General features: G+C 41.1%; 2 protein-coding genes across 7 annotated transcripts in view; one reads left to right on the top strand and one right to left on the bottom strand.

The window, feature by feature from the left end:
- Positions 1-6308, bottom strand: part of b4galnt1b (beta-1,4-N-acetyl-galactosaminyl transferase 1b) — a 28883-nt gene extending 22575 nt beyond the window's left edge. Inside the window, exons 1-2 of one of the 2 annotated variants that reach the window (XM_034300302.2) lie at positions 5989-6308; positions 29-141 (exon numbers count right to left, since the gene is read on the bottom strand). The gene's annotated coding sequence lies outside the window, so the exon portion shown is untranslated. Of the gene's footprint in view, positions 1-28; positions 145-5988 lie in introns of both variants that reach the window. The other variant, XM_034300306.2, reaches the window with a different exon arrangement.
- A 4240-nt stretch (positions 6309-10548) lies between these two features.
- Positions 10549-18971, top strand: part of os9 (OS9 endoplasmic reticulum lectin) — a 13763-nt gene continuing 5340 nt past the window's right edge. The window contains exons 1-13 of one of the 5 annotated variants that reach the window (XM_053229702.1): positions 10549-10734; positions 11077-11253; positions 11411-11474; positions 12079-12155; positions 12609-12707; positions 12911-13112; positions 14002-14160; positions 14329-14441; positions 14565-14607; positions 15713-15828; positions 15913-16167; positions 16786-17050; positions 18119-18307. In XM_053229702.1, coding sequence (XP_053085677.1) covers positions 10585-10734; positions 11077-11253; positions 11411-11474; positions 12079-12155; positions 12609-12707; positions 12911-13112; positions 14002-14160; positions 14329-14441; positions 14565-14607; positions 15713-15828; positions 15913-16167; positions 16786-17050; positions 18119-18307 — 1909 coding nt within the window. In that variant the 5' untranslated portion in view covers positions 10549-10584. Of the gene's footprint in view, positions 10735-11076; positions 11254-11410; positions 11475-12078; positions 12156-12608; positions 12708-12910; positions 13113-14001; positions 14173-14328; positions 14442-14564; positions 14608-15712; positions 15829-15912; positions 16168-16785; positions 17051-18118; positions 18308-18971 lie in introns of all 5 variants that reach the window. The other 4 variants (XM_053229694.1, XM_026945591.3, XM_026945592.3 and 1 more) reach the window with 4 other exon arrangements.

Consider the following 18971-nt stretch of genomic DNA (forward strand, 5'->3'; position numbering starts at 1 on the left):
GATGTCAGCGTGAAGGAAATGAACTCACTGTATGGTGTCAGTGTGAGACGTGCAGGATTCCATCGCTGCTCCTGAAGATCCACTTCACTGATTTACAGAATTCAGACCAGAGAGGAGGAGGCTGGATCGGACTCGGCCCATCTGCTGAAAAAATACACACACACAGCTCATTTAGAGATCTGAAGATACGTCACGGAGTAATCGCTGGATGATCAGATCATCTATCGCAATATTACACTTTTCCTCAGTCGCTTCAACACACTTCTCTGAACTTTACACCATTTTCTCTGAACCTAAAAACACTCGTTCATCTGCGCGAACTTCCGAACTTCCACCCCAACATTAAAACCCCAAATCGTTCACTCTTCCACTTAAACCAAACTTTTCTACTGTTAGCGCAGTGAAAGACTTGCTAATCAGGCCAAATAAAGATCTGCTGGACTTTGTAGCCTTTCTCAAAATACATGGAAGTGTGCATGATCACATGTCCTCGAATTTACACTTCACAAAAGCACAGACACATAAAGACCTCTCACACACGGCAGTGAAGAGTTACAACAAGAAGTACAACATCGATCATCTCAAATAAAGGAAGAAATCGGTGTGTTTCTGGCCTGGGGGTCATGTGACATGACATCTACATCATTCCAGATGTTTTCCCGTCCATAGCAGAAGAGCAGAAACACCATGACTGCAGTGAATTTTCCATAGGTGAATAATGTTCACATGACCATGTTTACAATCTCCGTTTCCTGCTAGTCTGTCAGCTGTCTTTGTCCATCTCCGTTATAAAACTGCTGCTGAATTCCGCCCGAATATCAGCCGGCTACAATCATCCTTTTTATAAACCAGGGCCGGAAAAAGTACTGAGAAATGACACTTGAAAATGTAGAGAGAGTAGAGATAGTGTGTCAAAATCTTAAAAACATAAAAAGTGGAAGAAGTGAAAGTTAAGACGTAAATGCACTCGAGTATCAAAAAGCAAATTATTTCACTGATGAAATTTCATGTGAATAATAACATCTGTCTTTTTAGAGATCTGTAGTATCTCCAAAATGGTGGATCGGATATCACAAAGATCGGAACTGGATTTGGAAAAGAAATTGTTTTGTCTTTTGTTAAGAATGATTTGATTATATTTATACTTTATACTTTATTGTAGTTTTTATATCCACTACGTAAGTGTTTTCGCGTGAAAGAGTTTAACTGCGAAGTGCTTCAGTTTAAAATATTTTAAAGCTAAAAGTAAAAGTGGTATCTGGTTATTTTGCTGACTAATGCTACATAATTTACATTACATTAGCTAGAATTTTACTCACAATCGTGTTAGCTACTGGAATCGATGCTAGTCTAACCTAGGATTAGCTAGCTAACTTAGTTAAATATAGTCAGTTAATGTTAGCAAATTTTGTATTTTTCAGACTGTGTGGAGTCAAAGGCGGCTCGAATAAATGAGCTAGAAAGGTTTAGTGTGTGAAGTTTTCAGTAGGTGTGTTACTATGGAATTGAATTTGTGCCAAAAGTATTGAACGTAACTTTTCAAGAAACGAATAAAAATATACAATGAGAAAGAAGAAAAACACTCTGAAACTGAAAACAGTGAACTCAGGGGCAAAAATTTAACACCGTCCTCAAATAAACAGCGTTCTTTGTTAACAGCTTCCTTTTCGCTGATCATGGTTGATCGGTTTTCGTTCACGCTTTCAAAGTTTCCATTCTGGTCGTGTGGGCGGGGCTTAACAGCGATTTACTCTCATTGGCTGGTGAGATTCGGATCGACAGATCCCTGACCTGGAAGTAGAGATTCAGTTTTGGGAATTCTGGAGAACTTTGTAATGGAAATTAATTAATTACTTACTTACTTACTCAGTCAGTACATTAGTTCGTAATTAATGTTTGAGGTTTGCGTAGAATCATGCGACTATTTTTTAAAAAAAATTAGCTCTCAGGAGCGGCATGGAATGTCGTCATCTTCATCATCATCATCATCATCATCATCATCGTCCTCCTCCTCAGCTGGACACTCGAGCTGTTAAAACTGAACTCTGTGTTTAGAATTCTGTTTATTTCATTATTTTTAAAACTGTTTATACAGAATGAAAGTGTTTATAATAATTATAAATACTTATACTATAGATACTAATTATAATTCTATTTAATAATAAGATAAACCAGAAAAATAAACTGCTCTGTAAAACAGACACATCACTCAGTGTGTGTGTGTGTGTGTGTGTGTGTGTGTGTGTGCTGATTGGTAATGAAACGCTCACACTGCTCCGCCTCCCCTGAGGTCTTATCGTGATTAAACTGTCAACAGCAGCTGAGTTTTTAGGCCACAGTTCAACGTCCTGAAAACGATTTTAATACAATAAACACACACATTGAGCAGCTTCACACTGATTCAGAAAACACACGCGAAAAAAAAGAAAAATGTAATTAAAACTAAAAATAAATAAATGCATAAATGAAATAAAAGTTAGAAAAACAATGGGGATCTGCTGTCATTGGAAAAGAAAATAAATAATAAACAATACTGCCGTTAATAAAATAATCAGATTAAACAAATTAATAAAGAAAATAAAATTAATGAAATAAAATAAATAAAAGTTATAAAATAGTGGGAAGTTGCTCTTTTAATTAAAAAATAATAATAATAAAATAAAACAAATGAATAACAAAAATGAGGAATTGTTGCATAGTTAAAGAAAAGAATTCATTAAATAAAAAGAAAGAAAGAAAGAAAGAAAGAAAAACAAGATAACTGACACTGCCATTTTAGAAAATTTTGTTGCATAGTTAAAGAAAGGAATTCATTAACATAAATAAATAAATAAATAAATTGCAGTGTCATTAGATAATTGGTACTGCCATTATCAAATTATCAAACAATTTACTAACAACAGCGTGAAGTCATGGCATGGTTAAAGAAAAAAAACTGAAGTCAAATTAAAAATAAAATAAAATAAAATAAAATAAAATAAAGCTATAGGGCTTTGCTTGTCTGTTTAAACAATCTGAATAAACTTTCGAGTGATTTTACAAACTCGCTCTCTTTGAAATACGCCACTTTGTAGAGAATGACAGTAAAATGATCTCTTCTGGTAATAAAACGTTAAACGTTTCTGTTTTACTGGGTCTCTGATATTAGAGTTGTAATAATGATTAAAAAAGAAGGACAGATTGCAGTTTAGAGCTTTATTTCTTTAAACCGAGGAACAGAGGAAGACGACTGCAGTAATATTATTAGAACGTTTATAATATTATTATGGTTTTTACTGTAACTGCTTTAGGAGACGAAGTAGATCTCGTGTTTGAGGCTGATTTAAATCACAGCGAGGTTCACTTCCACGCATCACATCCTGTCCAGCAGTCGGATCAGGGATATAAATAATAAAATTTATCAGTAATATTATCTGCATTAGTGTGCTGTTTAAAATACCTGCCTGGCTCCAGATCAGCGAGCGCTGCTGAGCGATGACGTGAACACGTGGCTCTGAAACGAAGCCATCCTGGCCCGGAGCCACGAGAGTGCACGAGGAGAAAGATCACAAACGTGGCTCTAAATGTGGACGGTCAGAGCGGGTCGATAGAGAAACGTCTAATGCACAGCGTCAGGAGTGCAGACACAGCGATTAGCTCTGGCAGGATTTACCATAAAAGCCTCGAGGACAGAAAAACCCTGTTTAATTTCTCTGCACAAACTGAACCCTTTTATTGTTCGTTAAGCTACACTGTAGTGCATTCAGTCTTCAGTGCATCATCTTCAGCTGGCTTGTGAGACACAGGAGAGTTTTACTTTATCACGTTATCACGTTATCACGTTTAAACCGGACGGTGTGTACGGCTCAGCAACCTCCGTTCCTTTCCCTCATTAAAGAACATATTTTATATAAGTTTCTATAATAATAGAGTTATTTACGATGCAAAAACCTAATAATGCGTAACGTCTCGAGTCCGTCTCGTGCTCCGGCGTTAGCGTCTCATCTCCTCAGGTGTCGATGATGGTGTGGTGGACGGCGAGTCGTCCTCCATAATCGACTCCAGGAGAGCGTCTCCGTGTCTGATCTCCGGTTTTTCCCTCCCTGAGTGTGTAGTAGTTTCCCTACCAGGTTCCAAGTAGAACCTTTTTCCAAAACGAAGAACATTTAACTCTCCTCGAGTCCAAAGGAACTGCAGGGGAACCCTTAAAGGTTCTGTGGAGAACTCCTTATCAGAAATGATTCCAAACTGTTCAGTCAGATAAGAACCCTCAGTCCTCACAAGCCCCTTGAGGAACCCTTTTTTATTCCACATGTGCACCTAAATCCAGACCCAGAATCTCCTGAATCAGCTTCTCCGTCTCTGGAGGAACCTTTAAAGGTTCTACGCATTGGTTTCCACGGAAGCATGTGAGTGCAAAACACACCAACACAACACAACAACACAACAACACAACAACACGTCAGAAAACACGTCAACTTTCACACAAAATGGAAAAGGCGGGTTCTTACTGAACATCACACGCTCCTAAGCTTGCTGATTGGACACGGCATATCACATGACTATCACAAGGCGAAACATTGCAGTTTTACAGTCTTATCTAGCTAGCTTAGCAAAAACAGTTAGATGTGAACTTACTTATGTTAGTACTGTGAGTTCTGAAATATCTGTCGTGTTTCCGAATCCGCTGTCGTGTTTCCGTATTCACTGTAGTTTTGGAATTTGCTGTCATGTTTCGGAATTTTGTTGTCGTGTTTCCGTATTCACTGTAGTTTTGGAATTTGCTGTCATGTTTCGGAATTTTGTTGTCGTGTTTCCATATTCACTGTTGTTTTGGAATTTGTTGTCATGTTTTGGAATTTGCTGTTATGTTCCCAAATTTGCGTGTTTTGGAATTTGTTGTCGTGTTTCCGAATCCGCTGTCATGTTCCCGAAGTTGCTGTAGTACTGGAATTTGCTGTCATGTTTCGGAATTTTGTTGTCGTGTTTCCGTATTCACTGTTGTTTTGGAATTTGTTGTCGTGTTTCGGAATTTGCTGTTGTGTTCCCAAATTTGCGTGTTTCGGAATTTGTTGTCATCTTGCCGTATTCTCTGTCATGATTCCGAATTTGTTAATGTTTCTGAATTTGTCATTGCTATTGTCATCAGTGTGTCAGAATTCCTGTGGGTGAGAGTTCGCTGTGGTGTTTCTGGTTTTGCTGTTGTGTCACACCGGCCCTTTGTGGATAAGATGGAAGACCCTGCTTTAAAGCGTGTAGGTGTAGAGACAGACAGACAGACAGACAGACAGGAAATAGAGGTTTTTCCTGGATGTGGTCCCGGTTTGGCGCGCGCACATGATCGCACCGTGCTGTGCACGCGGACACGAGGACGTTTCGCACTTGGAAGCCCAAACAAACTGGAAAAATTGGGAATGCGTTCATGGAAGACTGAAATGCATTATGAAGACCCGTGCATTTTATTTATTTATTTTGCCGTTTGCATGCGCGTTGGCATGCTTTACACACACACACACACACACACACACAAACACACACACACGCAGGAATTCTGCAAAATCGCCGGCCTAGATTTGATCACATGAGGCGCGCGGTGATTCCTGTTAAACCCCATAACACACACACACACACACACACACACACATTTACCGGGCCGCGAGGTGAACAAACTCACAAACACAAGACTACAGGAGCTGTAAGAGAGCTTCTAAATCTCCTGCAGCGTCCTGGATGCAAACAGATGAACATTACTGAATGAATGAATTTATTATTATTAATAAAATAAACACGAAGGCCATCTTTATTCCTCATGTGCCTCATGTGCGCATGTTGCACAAAATTGTTACTGTGTGTACACTGATGGTGGGAAAAAGGGGGCCGGAAATCATAAAGCTAATCGCATCATCACCTCCACCATCATCACCTCCACCACCACCATCACCATCATCATCATCATCATCATCATCATCATGATGGGTGAACCAACAGCGTGCCATAAACAGAGCTTACCTTTAAACGCCTTTTAAACCGACTCCTGTGATGATCCTAAATCAGAGAGAAGCTGCAGAGGAAAGAGCAGCAAGATCCGGCATGACATCCAGCCGCTGAGGAATGGCAGGATGGAGGAGAGGGTGGATGCAGAGAGAGCGAGAGCGAGAGAGAGAGAGAGAGAGAGAAGGGTGGATGCAGGAGGAGAAAAGTGGCGTAGAATCATTCCGATGGAGAAGGAAAGCTGACCGCAGCACCGCGAGGAGCGGAGGAAGAACCGCGGAGATCCTCTCAGTTCCACACTGAGCCCAACAGAGGGCGCACACACACACACACACACACACACACACACACACACACACACACACACACACACACACACACACACACACACGCAAGGTTGCCAAATGGCTATAAACCACAGGTTCCTAACTCTAATCCCAGTGCAACCCATTTCTGGGGGTGAAAATATATTCAATTCAATTTTATTCGATTTTATTTCATTTGTTTAGCACTTTTAATAATGGACATTGTCACAAAGCAGCTTTACAGAAATATATAAATTCCAGATATACATTTTAAATGTATAAAGTTATCCCTAATGACTAAGCCAGAGGTAAAGGTGGCAAGGAAAAACTCCCTGAGACATCATGAGAAAGAAATCCTCATCTGAGTGACACCCAATAGTGCGATTGTAAAGAATAACCTTCTATAACTGTGTGCTATAGAGCCAAAAGACATTCATTATAGTGTTCACATGAAGTCTATTCTGCTGAGGTTATGAACTGAGAGAAGAAATAAAAGGTTATTGTAATCACTGAATGGGATGGTTGGGTCTGCACGGACACGCAGAGATGTTCCACATGGGATTTAGTAACGCTCAGGACGAGACGCAAAGCTCGAAAAAATTCAGATTCAGATGTGTACATCAGGTTCCATGTTAATGTAACTGAGTAGTTTGTTTTCATAACAGCCAACATGATCTTCTTCTTCTTCTTCAATTCAGTTAAATTTTATTTGTAAGCGCTTTTAACAGTGGACATTGTCACAAAGCAGCTTTACAGAAATAAATGGATTCAAAAAATATATTGTAAATATGTGAATTTATCCCTAATGAGCGAGTCAGAGGTGATGGTGGTGAGGAAAAACCCTCTGAGATGATATGAGGAAGAAACCTTGAGAGGAACCAGACTCAAAAGGGACCCCATGCTCATCTGAGTGACACCGATAGTGCGATTATAAATCATTTTCTTCTATTATTGTATACGGACAAATAGTGCAGTTGTGCAACCAATAAATTCATCACAGTTTTCGCAAGAAGTCCGGTTGGTTCAAATCTATCCACTGTCCCCTTCTTCTATTTCTGTCCACTTCTTGTTCTTGTTCTTCTTCTTCTATATTCAAAGTTCTGGAGGAAGCGAGAAAGGTCTGTCTGTGTCCTGCAAGACTACAAACCACGCCCACTACAAGGAACGCCTACTAGCAAATCACGCTACACAACGTTCCCACGCACACTCGAAGACAGGCGTGCGGATTTCATCAATTTCCCTAACCCTAACTCTAACCGTATTTGTTAAAGGCATGGCTTGTAATAGTGGGCGTGGCTTGTAAGGGCGTGGTTTGTAATCCTGCAGGACACAAACGGATACGCTCGGAGCTGTGAGGTGGTAACTCCGCCCACTACGCCACCATGCTGCAGATGCTCGCGAAATTTTATAACGTGATTGAATCACGTTCATACGACGTGAATTGATCACATTTAGTGAAATCAACTTAATATTTTTAAGTGAACTGGACAGAATATTTTCTCTTAAATCAATCTTAAATCTGATTGACTTGGTCAGTCTAAAACCTTCCACTTTTTCCCCTGATCATTATAAATACAAATTACAACCAACTTTCCGGATTGATAATGCTAGCTAATAGGTAGCCTCAGTACTTTGCTAGCTAGCTGCCTGGAAAAGGTACTGAAATAAACATATTCGATATTTTAGGATTTTTTTGACTGTCTCAATTTAATTTACGATAATTTAAGATCTCTGGCAGTAAAAGTGTTAAACCAGCAGTATAGATAAAAGTGCACTGGTGATGTTTTTATGCTAATATGTGGTTAGCCATCTGTAAAAATACTGTTTTTCACTGTTTTTAAAAACACAAAATAAAATACTGTATAAAATGCTCAAAACTGCAACAGTACGTCACTGTTATTTTCTTGTCCTGCTCTTTATCAGATATCAGTGATGAGATACTGGAAAATCACATTACATTGCATCATCGTATGTTAACAGATATGATATTGAATTCAGCGTGTTCTGTTTGGATAATTGACTTTTAGGACATTATGATCCATTAGGTGAGGAGTGTAATTTTGTAATATGATTATGTACCTGTAATCTGGAATAGTCTGTAGAAAAGTGCATTAAGACTCAATTTCTGATTCAGAGTGAAACAGACTGATCAGTTCCAGAGCAGCTAAAAACGTCTGTATGAATCACAAACTCATGAAAATGTTTAATTCCTCTGTGTCTACTGTAAATCTGCACATTTATTATAAAAACTTTATAAAAATATATTTAAATAATGATTACCTGAATCTATCTGCAATTTAGGAGGGAAAGAAAAGTATGAAAATGTTGATAATTTCTTTAATTTGAACGTAAAGTTTAACTTCTTCGGGTATCTGTGAGTGGAAAAAATGTGGAATAAAAAGATTTCATGACTACAATCAATCAATCAATCAATCAATCAATCAATAAATATGATGCTACAGTTTCATTTAATGTCCCTAATCATTGAATATTTGGATTATGTTCATCAGTGAATTCTGTGCTACTATTATATGGACACTGTTTTGTTTTGTTCATATATAATACAAATGAAAATAAAATACCGTTATGTTGTAATGTTACTGTTATTTTCTTGTCCTGCACTTTATCAGATATAAATGATGACATACTGGAAACTCTCACTGCATTACATCATCGCTTCATCGTATGCTAACAGATGTTAGGCTGCGTCGTCAGTCTCATGCTCTATAAAACTGGTCGCATGGTGTGTAGACAACAACCTCACACTTCACCTCACTAAAACCAAAGAGATGGTGGTGGACCAGAGAAGAGGGAAGCAACAACACCTGCCACATCCGTGAGAAACCTGAGCTGGATGAAGAACACGCTCAAGAAGCTGGTCACGAAGACTCAACTTCCAAGCGGCTGTCCTTCCTGAGGAGGCTGAGGATGTTCTGCGTGTCACTGGTGATCCTCAGAAACATCTACAGGTGCACCTTGGAGAGCGTACTGACCTGCTGTATCACAGGTGAAGGCTCTGCAGCGGGTGACCAAGCTAGCAAATGTGCAACCAGTAAATTCATCACAGTTTTCGCAAGAAGTCCGGTTGGTTCAAATCTATCCACTGTCCACTTCTTCTTCTTCTTCTGTCCACTTCTTGTTCTTGTTCTTCTTCTATATTCAAAGTTCTGGAAAAAGCGAGAAAGGTCTGTCTGTGTCCTGCAAGACTACAAACCACGCCCATTACAAGGAACGCCTACTAGCAAATCACTAGCTGTGAGGTGGTAAAAGAGATGGTTTTTGAAGAACATGCTTAAGAAGCTAGTCACGAAGACCCAACTTCCAAGCGGCTGTCCTTCCTGAGGAGGCTGAGGATGTTCTGCATGTCACTGGCGATCCTCAGAAACATCTACAGGTGCACCTTGGAGAGCGTACTGACCTGCTGTATCGCCGTGTGGTGAAGGCTCTGCAGCGGGTGACCAGGCTAGCCCAGAAGATCACAGGAGCATGACCTTCCCTCCATGCAGACCATCTATGATCTGTTGGTGGTGTAGATGTGATCAAAGCCCCCACACACCCTGCACACACACTCTACTGTACACACTGGACTCGTTCAGCACCACACACTGAACGGCAACATTGCACGCATCCTGTACTCACTGTGCATACAGTGGAATATTTATATTCTGTCTTGTTATAGTGCTTTTTAAAAATAATATATTTCTCTCTCTTTTTTTTTTCTAGTTTACTTCTTTTTATGCAGGAGTGTATGGGCCCATTGCACATGTGACAATAAAATTCCTGAATCTTGATGTGTATATTATACAACATAACAACTACTACAACTAAATAAACAATTATTTATAAGGGATTTGATTTGCCTTATTTAATAAATAATATCATAATGTTTCTTAGAGTCATTAAGTAAAGCTGGGACATGACTGTAGTGTGTAATAGTGTCTGTAATGACTTTTGTGGGTTATTTTCTCCATTACGCAGCTCTAATTTGATTAAATAAATTCAAACAGACACTAAAACAGGATGAAATTATCCGAATAAAGTGAAATTATCCGAATAAAGTGATCAATAAAGACGCTAATTCTGCAAGATTACTGTAATCACTCCGCTACTTCATCAGTCCAATCAAAATCCTTGTCGTGGCTGGTGGACTGACCCGTTTAACTTCTTATCCAATGACAGAGTGGCATCAAGTTGATTGACTTGTATGATATCCAATCCGAAGGCGTCTTTCTGAGACGTTGTCCAATCCGCTTCCTCCTTGACGACGGACACAGCGGCTGGTTTGCGAAATGCGAGAGAAATACACAATATGGCGGCTTCCTGGGTCCGGTTTTTGAGAGGGTTGTATGTTTTATTTTTAATATGCCTCCTTTCTGCCTCGGCTTTTTTGAATTTGGAGGAGTTAAATGAAATGAAATATGGGATTCAGATTCTTCCAGACCCCGTGATTAGAGGGCAGGTGAGTGGAAATCCGAGCTAACTAATACGCTAGCAAGCTAAGTAGCTAGGCTAGATGTTTTGATGCTTAGCTAGCGGGGAGATTTAGCTGATTAGCATGGCTGCTATTGGATTTGGATTTGGATGCTAGCTTGCTAATTGGGCTAGCTAAGATGTTGAATATTTGTTAGCTGTGATTTTTGATTTTAATTATTTTCTGTTAAAGGATTAATTGATTAAGTTTTATGTCTATAGGTCGGCTATTTATTGTTATTATTATTATTATTATTGTTGTTTTGTTGTTGTTGTTGTTGTTATTAATCACTTCCTGTCTCCTCTCTCCTCTCCTCTTCTCCTCCATCAGATGGAAGATGTGATGTTGGTGTCTAATAAATATAAGCAGCTGTACGAGTGCCGGTTGCCTGCGCAGGCGGTGAGGTTCCACCAGGACCCGGTTCCTGAGTCGGACCCTCAGGGCTACAGCGGGCCGGCCGTCCCCGAGCTCCTGAAGCCCATGCACTCCGCTCCCTGCCTCATCAAGGTGCTGTCTCTCAGCACACTCTCTCAGCGTTTTATTACGCTTACACCACACCGTTTTTTTACTGTCATGCTTTTTATCCGTTTACGGTTACATCTGAACACGCTAGTTCCAGTTCTCGCGCCGTTCCCTGACCTTTTCTCGCTTTTCCTCTCCGCAGACTAAAGACTGGTGGACGTACGAGTTCTGCTACGGACAGCACATCAGACAGTATCACCTCGAAGGTGCAGCGTGTGTAAAAATATTTACCGTTAAACTCTACAGCGTGATGTTTAAATGATAAACACAGCCTCCATCCTGGTTCTGATTCTACCCACGTGTGTGTGTGTGTTCGGGGGGGGGGAAATTTGTTTGCATTTTTCCGGAAGTACTTTCCCTGCACTTCTGTATAAAACTGATTCAGGGGCGGAGCTTCGTATGAGTTTGTGATGTCACTAAATTATTGAACCAGTCACATTCAATATGCAAATTATTACAGGGTAACATTCTTTACCTACAGAACCCGCATGCTAATTTAGTAGCTAATGTTAGCAGTGATACATGGTGGTTGCCATGGTAACGTTGAAATAGACTGTGACTGATGTGAGCTAGTTTACTAGCGCTTAGCTAACTGGCTCGCGAAGTGATATCAGGAAGTTAGGAATGACATGAGGGATGGTTCTAATTAGCATATTAATGAATATTCATAAATCCTGGTGTTTTTGATGAGAGTGAAAGTGTAGAGATGTTAGATTATTTTGATGTGTGTGTGCGCGTGTGTGTGCGCGTGTGTGTGCGCGTGTGTGTGCGCGTGTGTGCGTGTGCGTGTGTGTGCGTGTGTGTGTTTAGATTCAGAGATTAAAGGTGATGTGCTGTTTCTGGGTTATTTTGAGTCTGAGTTTGACTGGACCAATGAAACTGCTAAGGTAAGACAACTTTAATTTACTGTCCTGTCTCACCTTCCTGTCTCACCCTCCTGTCTCACCTTTCCTGTCTCACCCTCCTGTCTCACCCTTCCTGTCTCACTCTTCCTGTCTCATTCTTCCTGTCTCATTCTTCCTGTCTCACCTTCCTGTCTCACCCTTCTGTCTCACCCTTCTGTCTCACCTTCCTGTCTCACCCTTCCTGTCTCACCCTTCCTGTCTCACCCTTCCTGTCTCACCCTTCTGTCTCACCCTCCTGTCTCACCTTTCTGTCTCATTCTTCCTGTCTCATTCTTCCTGTCTCACCTTCCTGTCTCGCCCTTCCTGTCTCACCTTCCTGTCTCACCCTCCTGTATCTCTCTCTCTCTGTTTCACTTTCTTTCTCACTCTCTTGTCTTACTGTCCTGTCTTTCTCTTTTGTCTCGCTCCCCTGTCTCACTCTCTGCCCTCCTTCAGGCCACTAAACAGCACAAGCTGAAGCGATATCACAGTCAGTCGTACGTCAACGGCTCCAAATGCGACCTGAACGGAAACCCACGAGAATCTGAAGTCAGGGTGAGAAGCTACACACACACACACACACACACAATCACACACTCACACACGCACACACACTCTCACACACAATCACACGCTCACAATCACACACTCACACACGCACACCCACTCTCACACACAATCACACGCTCACACACCTCGAGGCATTTATAAGACTATAATCTGTGTGTGTGTGTGTGTGTGTGTGTGTCTGTGTGCAGTTTGTGTGTGAAGAGGGCTCGAGTGATTATATCTCCCGTGTGGACGAGCCTCAGTCGTGTCACTACGTCCTGACGGTTCACACGTCGCGCACGTGTCAGCACCCGCTCCTGCGCCCCCCCTCCTCCGCCAAGCCGCAGGCCATCGTGTGTCAGCCAGCGCTCAGCGCGCAGCAGTACATGGACTACGTTAAAGCACAAGTCTGTGAGTGCGCGCCTCCTGTCTCACTCTCTCCCTGTCTCACTCTCCCTGTCTCACTCTCTCCCTGTCTCACTCTGTGAGTGCACAGCTTCTGTCTCACTCTCTCCCTGTCTCACTCTGTGAGTGCACGCCTCCTGTCTCACTCTCCCTGTCTCACTCTCCCTGTCTCACTCTCCCTGTCTCACTCTCCCTGTCTCACTCTCCCTGTCTCAGTCTCCCTGTCTCAGTCTCTCCCTGTCTCAGTCTCTCCCTGTCTCACTCTGTGAGTGCACAGCTTCTGTCTCACTCTCTCCCTGTCTCACTCTCCTCTCTCACTCTCTCCCTGTCTCACTCTCTTTGTCTCTGTCTGAGAGTGGCTTCATCTCCGTCTCACTCTGTCTCTCTCTGTGAGTGCACAGCTTCTGTCTCACCCCCCTGTCTCACTCTCTCCCTGTCTCACTCTCTCTCCCTGTCTCTCTCTGTCTCTCTCTGTGAGTGCACAGCTTCTGTCTCACTCTCCAGTGTCACTCTCCTGTCTCACTGTCTCTCTGCCTTACTCTCTCTGTGTCTCACTCTCACTCCCCTGCTGTCTCACTCTGTCTTTGTGCATGAGCGGACATCTGGCTGTCTCACTTTCACTCTGTCATTGTCTCTGAGTGGAAGTCTCTCTCTCTCTCTCTCTCCCCCTCTCTCTCTCTCTCTCTCTCTCTCTCTCTCTGAGTCTAATTACTGCACTATTTTTAGAAATCCACTCTTGACTTTCACGCTGTCCTGTCCAGATTTACTCTCATTACACTCTCCTGTCTCGCTCTCCTGTCTCATTCTGTCTTTCTCTCTTCACTTTCACTCTCTCCCTCTTTTGTTACTTTCTGTCTCACTCTCTCTCTCTCTCTCTCTCTCTCTCTCTCCTCAGCTGACACAAAGCGGAAAGTAGAACAGATCTCAGAAGAGCTCCGGACGCTTGATCAGATTCTGTCCAAAGATGAAAGCAGGGAGGAAACAGGAAGTGATGTAATGGATGAGGAGTCTGTACCGCCCACTGATACGCCTGCTGTAGAGTCTGAGGTCAAAGGTCAGGTTGTAGGTAACGTATGTGTATATATATATATATATATATATATATAAGTGCCCTGTTTCAATGCTGTCGTGCTCAGTTTGCGGATAGTAACAGTCGCTAGGCGGGATTGGACGGTCAGGGGAACTGGGCGGGGCTTATTCAGTGACTTTTCTTCCTGAACAGACGCTGTAGATGAGGAGGGGGAGGAGTCAGTGAGCGAGGAGGCGGAGGATAAAGATTTCTGGGACGGAGTCACCAAACCAGAGGGGGCTGAAACGCAAACACCTGAGCTACAGGTACACACACACACACACACACACACACACACACACACACAGAAATCACTAAAACATTTGAGGGGGTGAAAACTTTTGCACCACGCGTTTATTATTCATAAAGTTTGAATTATTTCTCTGCAGGAGTCTGACGGCGAGCCGGAGAACGAACCCGACGATAACGACAGTAAGAAAACTCACTTCATCCTGCTCTCTGATTGGTCAGAAGGTGTTGATTAGTTTTCTAGAACAGCAGCTCTGACAGCAGCGCAGGTTTATATTAATGCGCTCGTTCTGATACGTTACCGTCTCTATAGCAACAGCTCGCTCACAGCGACTCGTACCACAGACGCTCGACGTACACGGATTAAACAACGCGTGTAATCGGTGATATGGTGAAGTTTCCTGTAAGGAGACGTTTGCGTAATGTTTCTGGAAGGAGTCTCCAGTGTCAGCGCTTTGTAGCAGTCAGAGGTAAAGACGTGTTCAGGACAGAGTTTACGCTCTGTGGTTAAATGTAACTATAAATGGATAAAAAGTACAACGTGTCGTTCTTTAATGAGTAAATGAGTGAGTGAGGAAGTTAATAAATTATAAGTAAATAATTAAGCAAGTAAATAAACAATTGAATAAGTAATTAAGTAAACAGTGAGCAAATAAGTAGATAAATCCATAAACAAGAAAGTAAATAAGTAATTGAGCAAATAAATATGTAAAAATATTTGTGTGCAAGTAAATTAGTAGGTATATAAACAAATGAATAAGTAATTAGCTAAATAATAAGCAAATAAATAGGTAATTAGGCAAGTAAGTAAACAAAAAAATAAGTCAGTTAATATGTAAACAAGAAAGTAAATAAGTAATTGAGCAAATAAATAAGTATGTGAAGTATTAAATAAAAGCTAAATAAGTGTGTAAGTCTGCAAGTAAATTAGCTAAATAATAAGCAAATAAATAAGTAATTAAGTAAATAAGTCAGTTAATATGTAAATGAGCATATAAATAATAAATAAGGAAGTCTGTAAATTATTAAATAAGTAAATAGCTAAATAAACAAGTAAATATGTAAATAAGTAAACAAGTAATTAAGTAAATAAATAAGTAAATTGAGTTAATAAATAGCTAAATAAGTACGCAGATGAGGAAGTGAATATGTAAATGAGCACGTATGTAAGTAATTAAGTAAAATTAGAGCTTGTTGTTCAGTAGAACAGTTGGGGGTGTGCTGTTATAGGAAACTAATCAGCCTTGGTGTGGAAACAGTAACGGTGCCGCGGCGCTCGGTGTTTCAGCGGCGAGTGTGTTTGTGTTCGCAGTATTTGGAGAAGGGAAGTTTAACTTTAAGATCATGACGGATCCTGTAGACCTGATGAAGTTCGTGCAGCACCTCAGAGACAGTAACAGGAAGGTCAGTGCTGCTCGCGGCGGTTACTTCAGTTCACCGAGCTTTACGCCTCAAAATAAAACTCCTCTTCTTCTGCTTTCATTCCAGAATAAAAAAGCTCAGGTGAGAAACGGGAGAAGCCAGACTTCCTCAGAGGAGACGGAGAAGGAGAAGGAGAAGGAGGACGAGGAGGAGGAGAGGAAGAAGAAAAAGGAAGTGGAGGAGGAGGAGGAGGAGGGAGATGAAGATGAACGGCTGCTGAAGGAGTTCGAAGAGGAGATGGCCGACCTCTCGGTTCCTGCGTCCAAAATCGTCCAGATTAAAGAGGAGATGCAGAAAGAGTTCGACAACATCATAGAAGAGGTACAGCGTCCATCATCTTCATCATTATCTTCCTCTTCGTCATCAACATCAACTCTAAAGCGAAAAAAGCCTCAGAGATTCAGAGCAATTAAAAAAACAAACAACAAAAATGGAGACTCAGCGCAGTTTAAAAAAAAAAAAAAGAGACTCAGAGCAATTAAAAAAAAACAAACAACAAAAATGGAGACTCAGAGCAATTAAAAAAAACAAAACAAAAAAAAAAGAGACTCAGAGCAATTAAAAAAAAAGACAAAAAAAAGAGACTCAGAGCAATATATATATATATTTTCTTAAATATTAAATGGAGACTCAGAGCAATTAAAAAAAACAGGAAAGACCCGTCAGTTTGTTTTGTTTGTGCGATGTGCTGAATGTGCACTAGAGGGCAGTGTGCTGTTACACACCCGAGTTTCCTCTTTACAAATATAAACATGAGAGGAGTGAGAGAATCAAACAAGTTTAATTATCAGGAAATTAAAGGTTAATAATGTAGTAGTGTAGGTGAATGTAGTGTACACTGATTTCTGTAAACACTGTGCGTGTGTGTGTGTGTGTGTGTGTGTGCGTGTGTGTGTGCGCGCGTGCGTGTGCGCGTGCGTGTGTGTGTGTGTGTTTCAGGCGCAGCAGGAGCTGGAGAACGAGGGTCTGAAAGGAGAGTTTGATCGCTCTCAGGCCACTCAGACTTTAGAGAACACTCTCGGTAAACTGCTGGATCGTCTGGAGGATAAAACCGAACAGGACGCGGAATCACACCCCGACACACACACGCACACCGACACACACACGCACAAAAACACGCACACACACACCGACACACACACTCCAGACAAGAGGGAGACAGGAGGCGCCAGAGGTGACCCCAGCCTCGTCCCCAAGACTCCAGGTAAATAAATCCCAGGGGTGTGTGTGTGTGTGTGTGTGTGTGTGTGTGTGTGTGTGTGTGTGTGTGTGAGTGATAACCCCAGTGTCCTGCTTCATACACACACACACACACACACACACACACACACACACACACACACGGATTAGTTTACAGTCGAGTGCAAAACTCTCGGCAACAATCAGTTAATTTCAGTTCTGTAATTTTTGATTAATGGAACACAGTAAAATAACACAAACATGATAAATATAATAACATATATAATAAAAAATAGTAACACAATAAATAACGCAAAAAAACTCGGGCAACTCTGGAAATTTTTATTTAGAACGTAACAAAGACAAGTATTGGCGCCCCTACAGTATCGTGAATAACGGCGCTAAAATAAAGGAGACTCAGATCACTAAAAAAAAAAAAAAAAAAAAAAAAGTAGAGAACATGTCAGTTTGTTTGCATTTTTGCTTTTATAATATAATTGGCTAATTATATTTACTAATGAATAATTAATACATTTTCTTGCATTTTAAAAGTATTGGCGCCCCTGGATACCGGGAATAACAAGACGAAAACAGGAGACTCTGAAAAATAAAGAGGGGAAAAAAAAAACACACAAAAAAGGGAAAAAATCTGAGAAATTGAAAAAAAGACAGAATAAAGGAGATTTGGGAAGAATTTTAAATAAATATATATTCAAATATAGCAGTAAGTTTGTATTTAAAATACAGTGTTATGCTGGAAAGAGAATTAGTTCCTACGAGAGTGAAAGTAAAGATATTTTGAACCTTTGAAGAAGGTATCGGGGTGCCAATACTTTTGCACTCGACCGTACTTTATCCGTAAGCTTTGTGATTGTCTTTTTTTTGTTTTCTCACATCATCATCATCATCTTCATCACCTTCATCATGAAGTCTAAACGTCACTGCAGTAACACCTCCGAGTGTGAAGTATAAAAAAAATCGGGTGTGGTGAGTGTTCCCTAGTTGCCAGGGTAACATGCCCCTCCCCTCCTGTGTGTGTGTGTGTGTGTGTGTGTGTGTGTGTGTGTGTGTGTGTGTGTGTGTGTTGCCTCAGAGCATGAGGTCGGTGATGGCGAGCAGGTAAAGATCAGGGTGACTAAGTATAAGGTGGGTGGAGACGATGCGGCCGGTGGAGGTGAGGGGGGTGTGAGGGTGCGAGAGCTGAGCGAGAGCGACCCCCAGTGGCAGCACATTCACCACCTGGTCAAAGAGCAGCTCGAGAGAGCCGGCATCAAGGCCGAAGGTAGGACCGAGCCGCGAGTGTGTGTGTGTGTGTGTGTGTGTGTGTGTGTGTGTGTGTGTGTGTGTGTGTGTGCGCTTTTCTTCTTCCCTCACTAACCCTCACTCTGCTGATTAAACACTTTCAGATTCTGGGAAAATGAGAATATGTGCTGCTCCTGGAGTTTGTTTGTTTCGGTGGATTTTTAATCAGCGCAGGGTGTTTTGTGTAAATCTAACAGCTTGGCTTGAGGCGGTAAAACCCACACACACACACACACACACACACACACACACAGACACACACACATACGCACGCACACACACACACGGACGCGTCTAATTCGGATAAACGTGTGGAAAATAACCGCGGTTAAACGTTGGAACAGGAGCGACACGGACTTCAGTGGGTCAAAAGTCTGTCATTTTTTTATTTTTATTTATTTATTTATTAATTTTTTTAATGTTCTTTAACTAGGGCTGGGCGATATGATGATATAATATCGATATCGTGATCAATTATGTCACGATACACTTTTCTGAAGTATCAGTAGGAACACGATAGATTTTTAGAAACATTTTACAGTTTTTTAACGTGATTAAAAACACTCAAATTATTCGAAAAATAAATAAAAACAACATAAAAGAATTTTTTAAGGTTTATTTTTTTAAATACAGCACTATTTTTT

Source organism: Pangasianodon hypophthalmus, chromosome 2, assembly GCF_027358585.1.
Source record: "Pangasianodon hypophthalmus isolate fPanHyp1 chromosome 2, fPanHyp1.pri, whole genome shotgun sequence".
NCBI lineage: Eukaryota > Metazoa > Chordata > Actinopteri > Siluriformes > Pangasiidae > Pangasianodon > Pangasianodon hypophthalmus.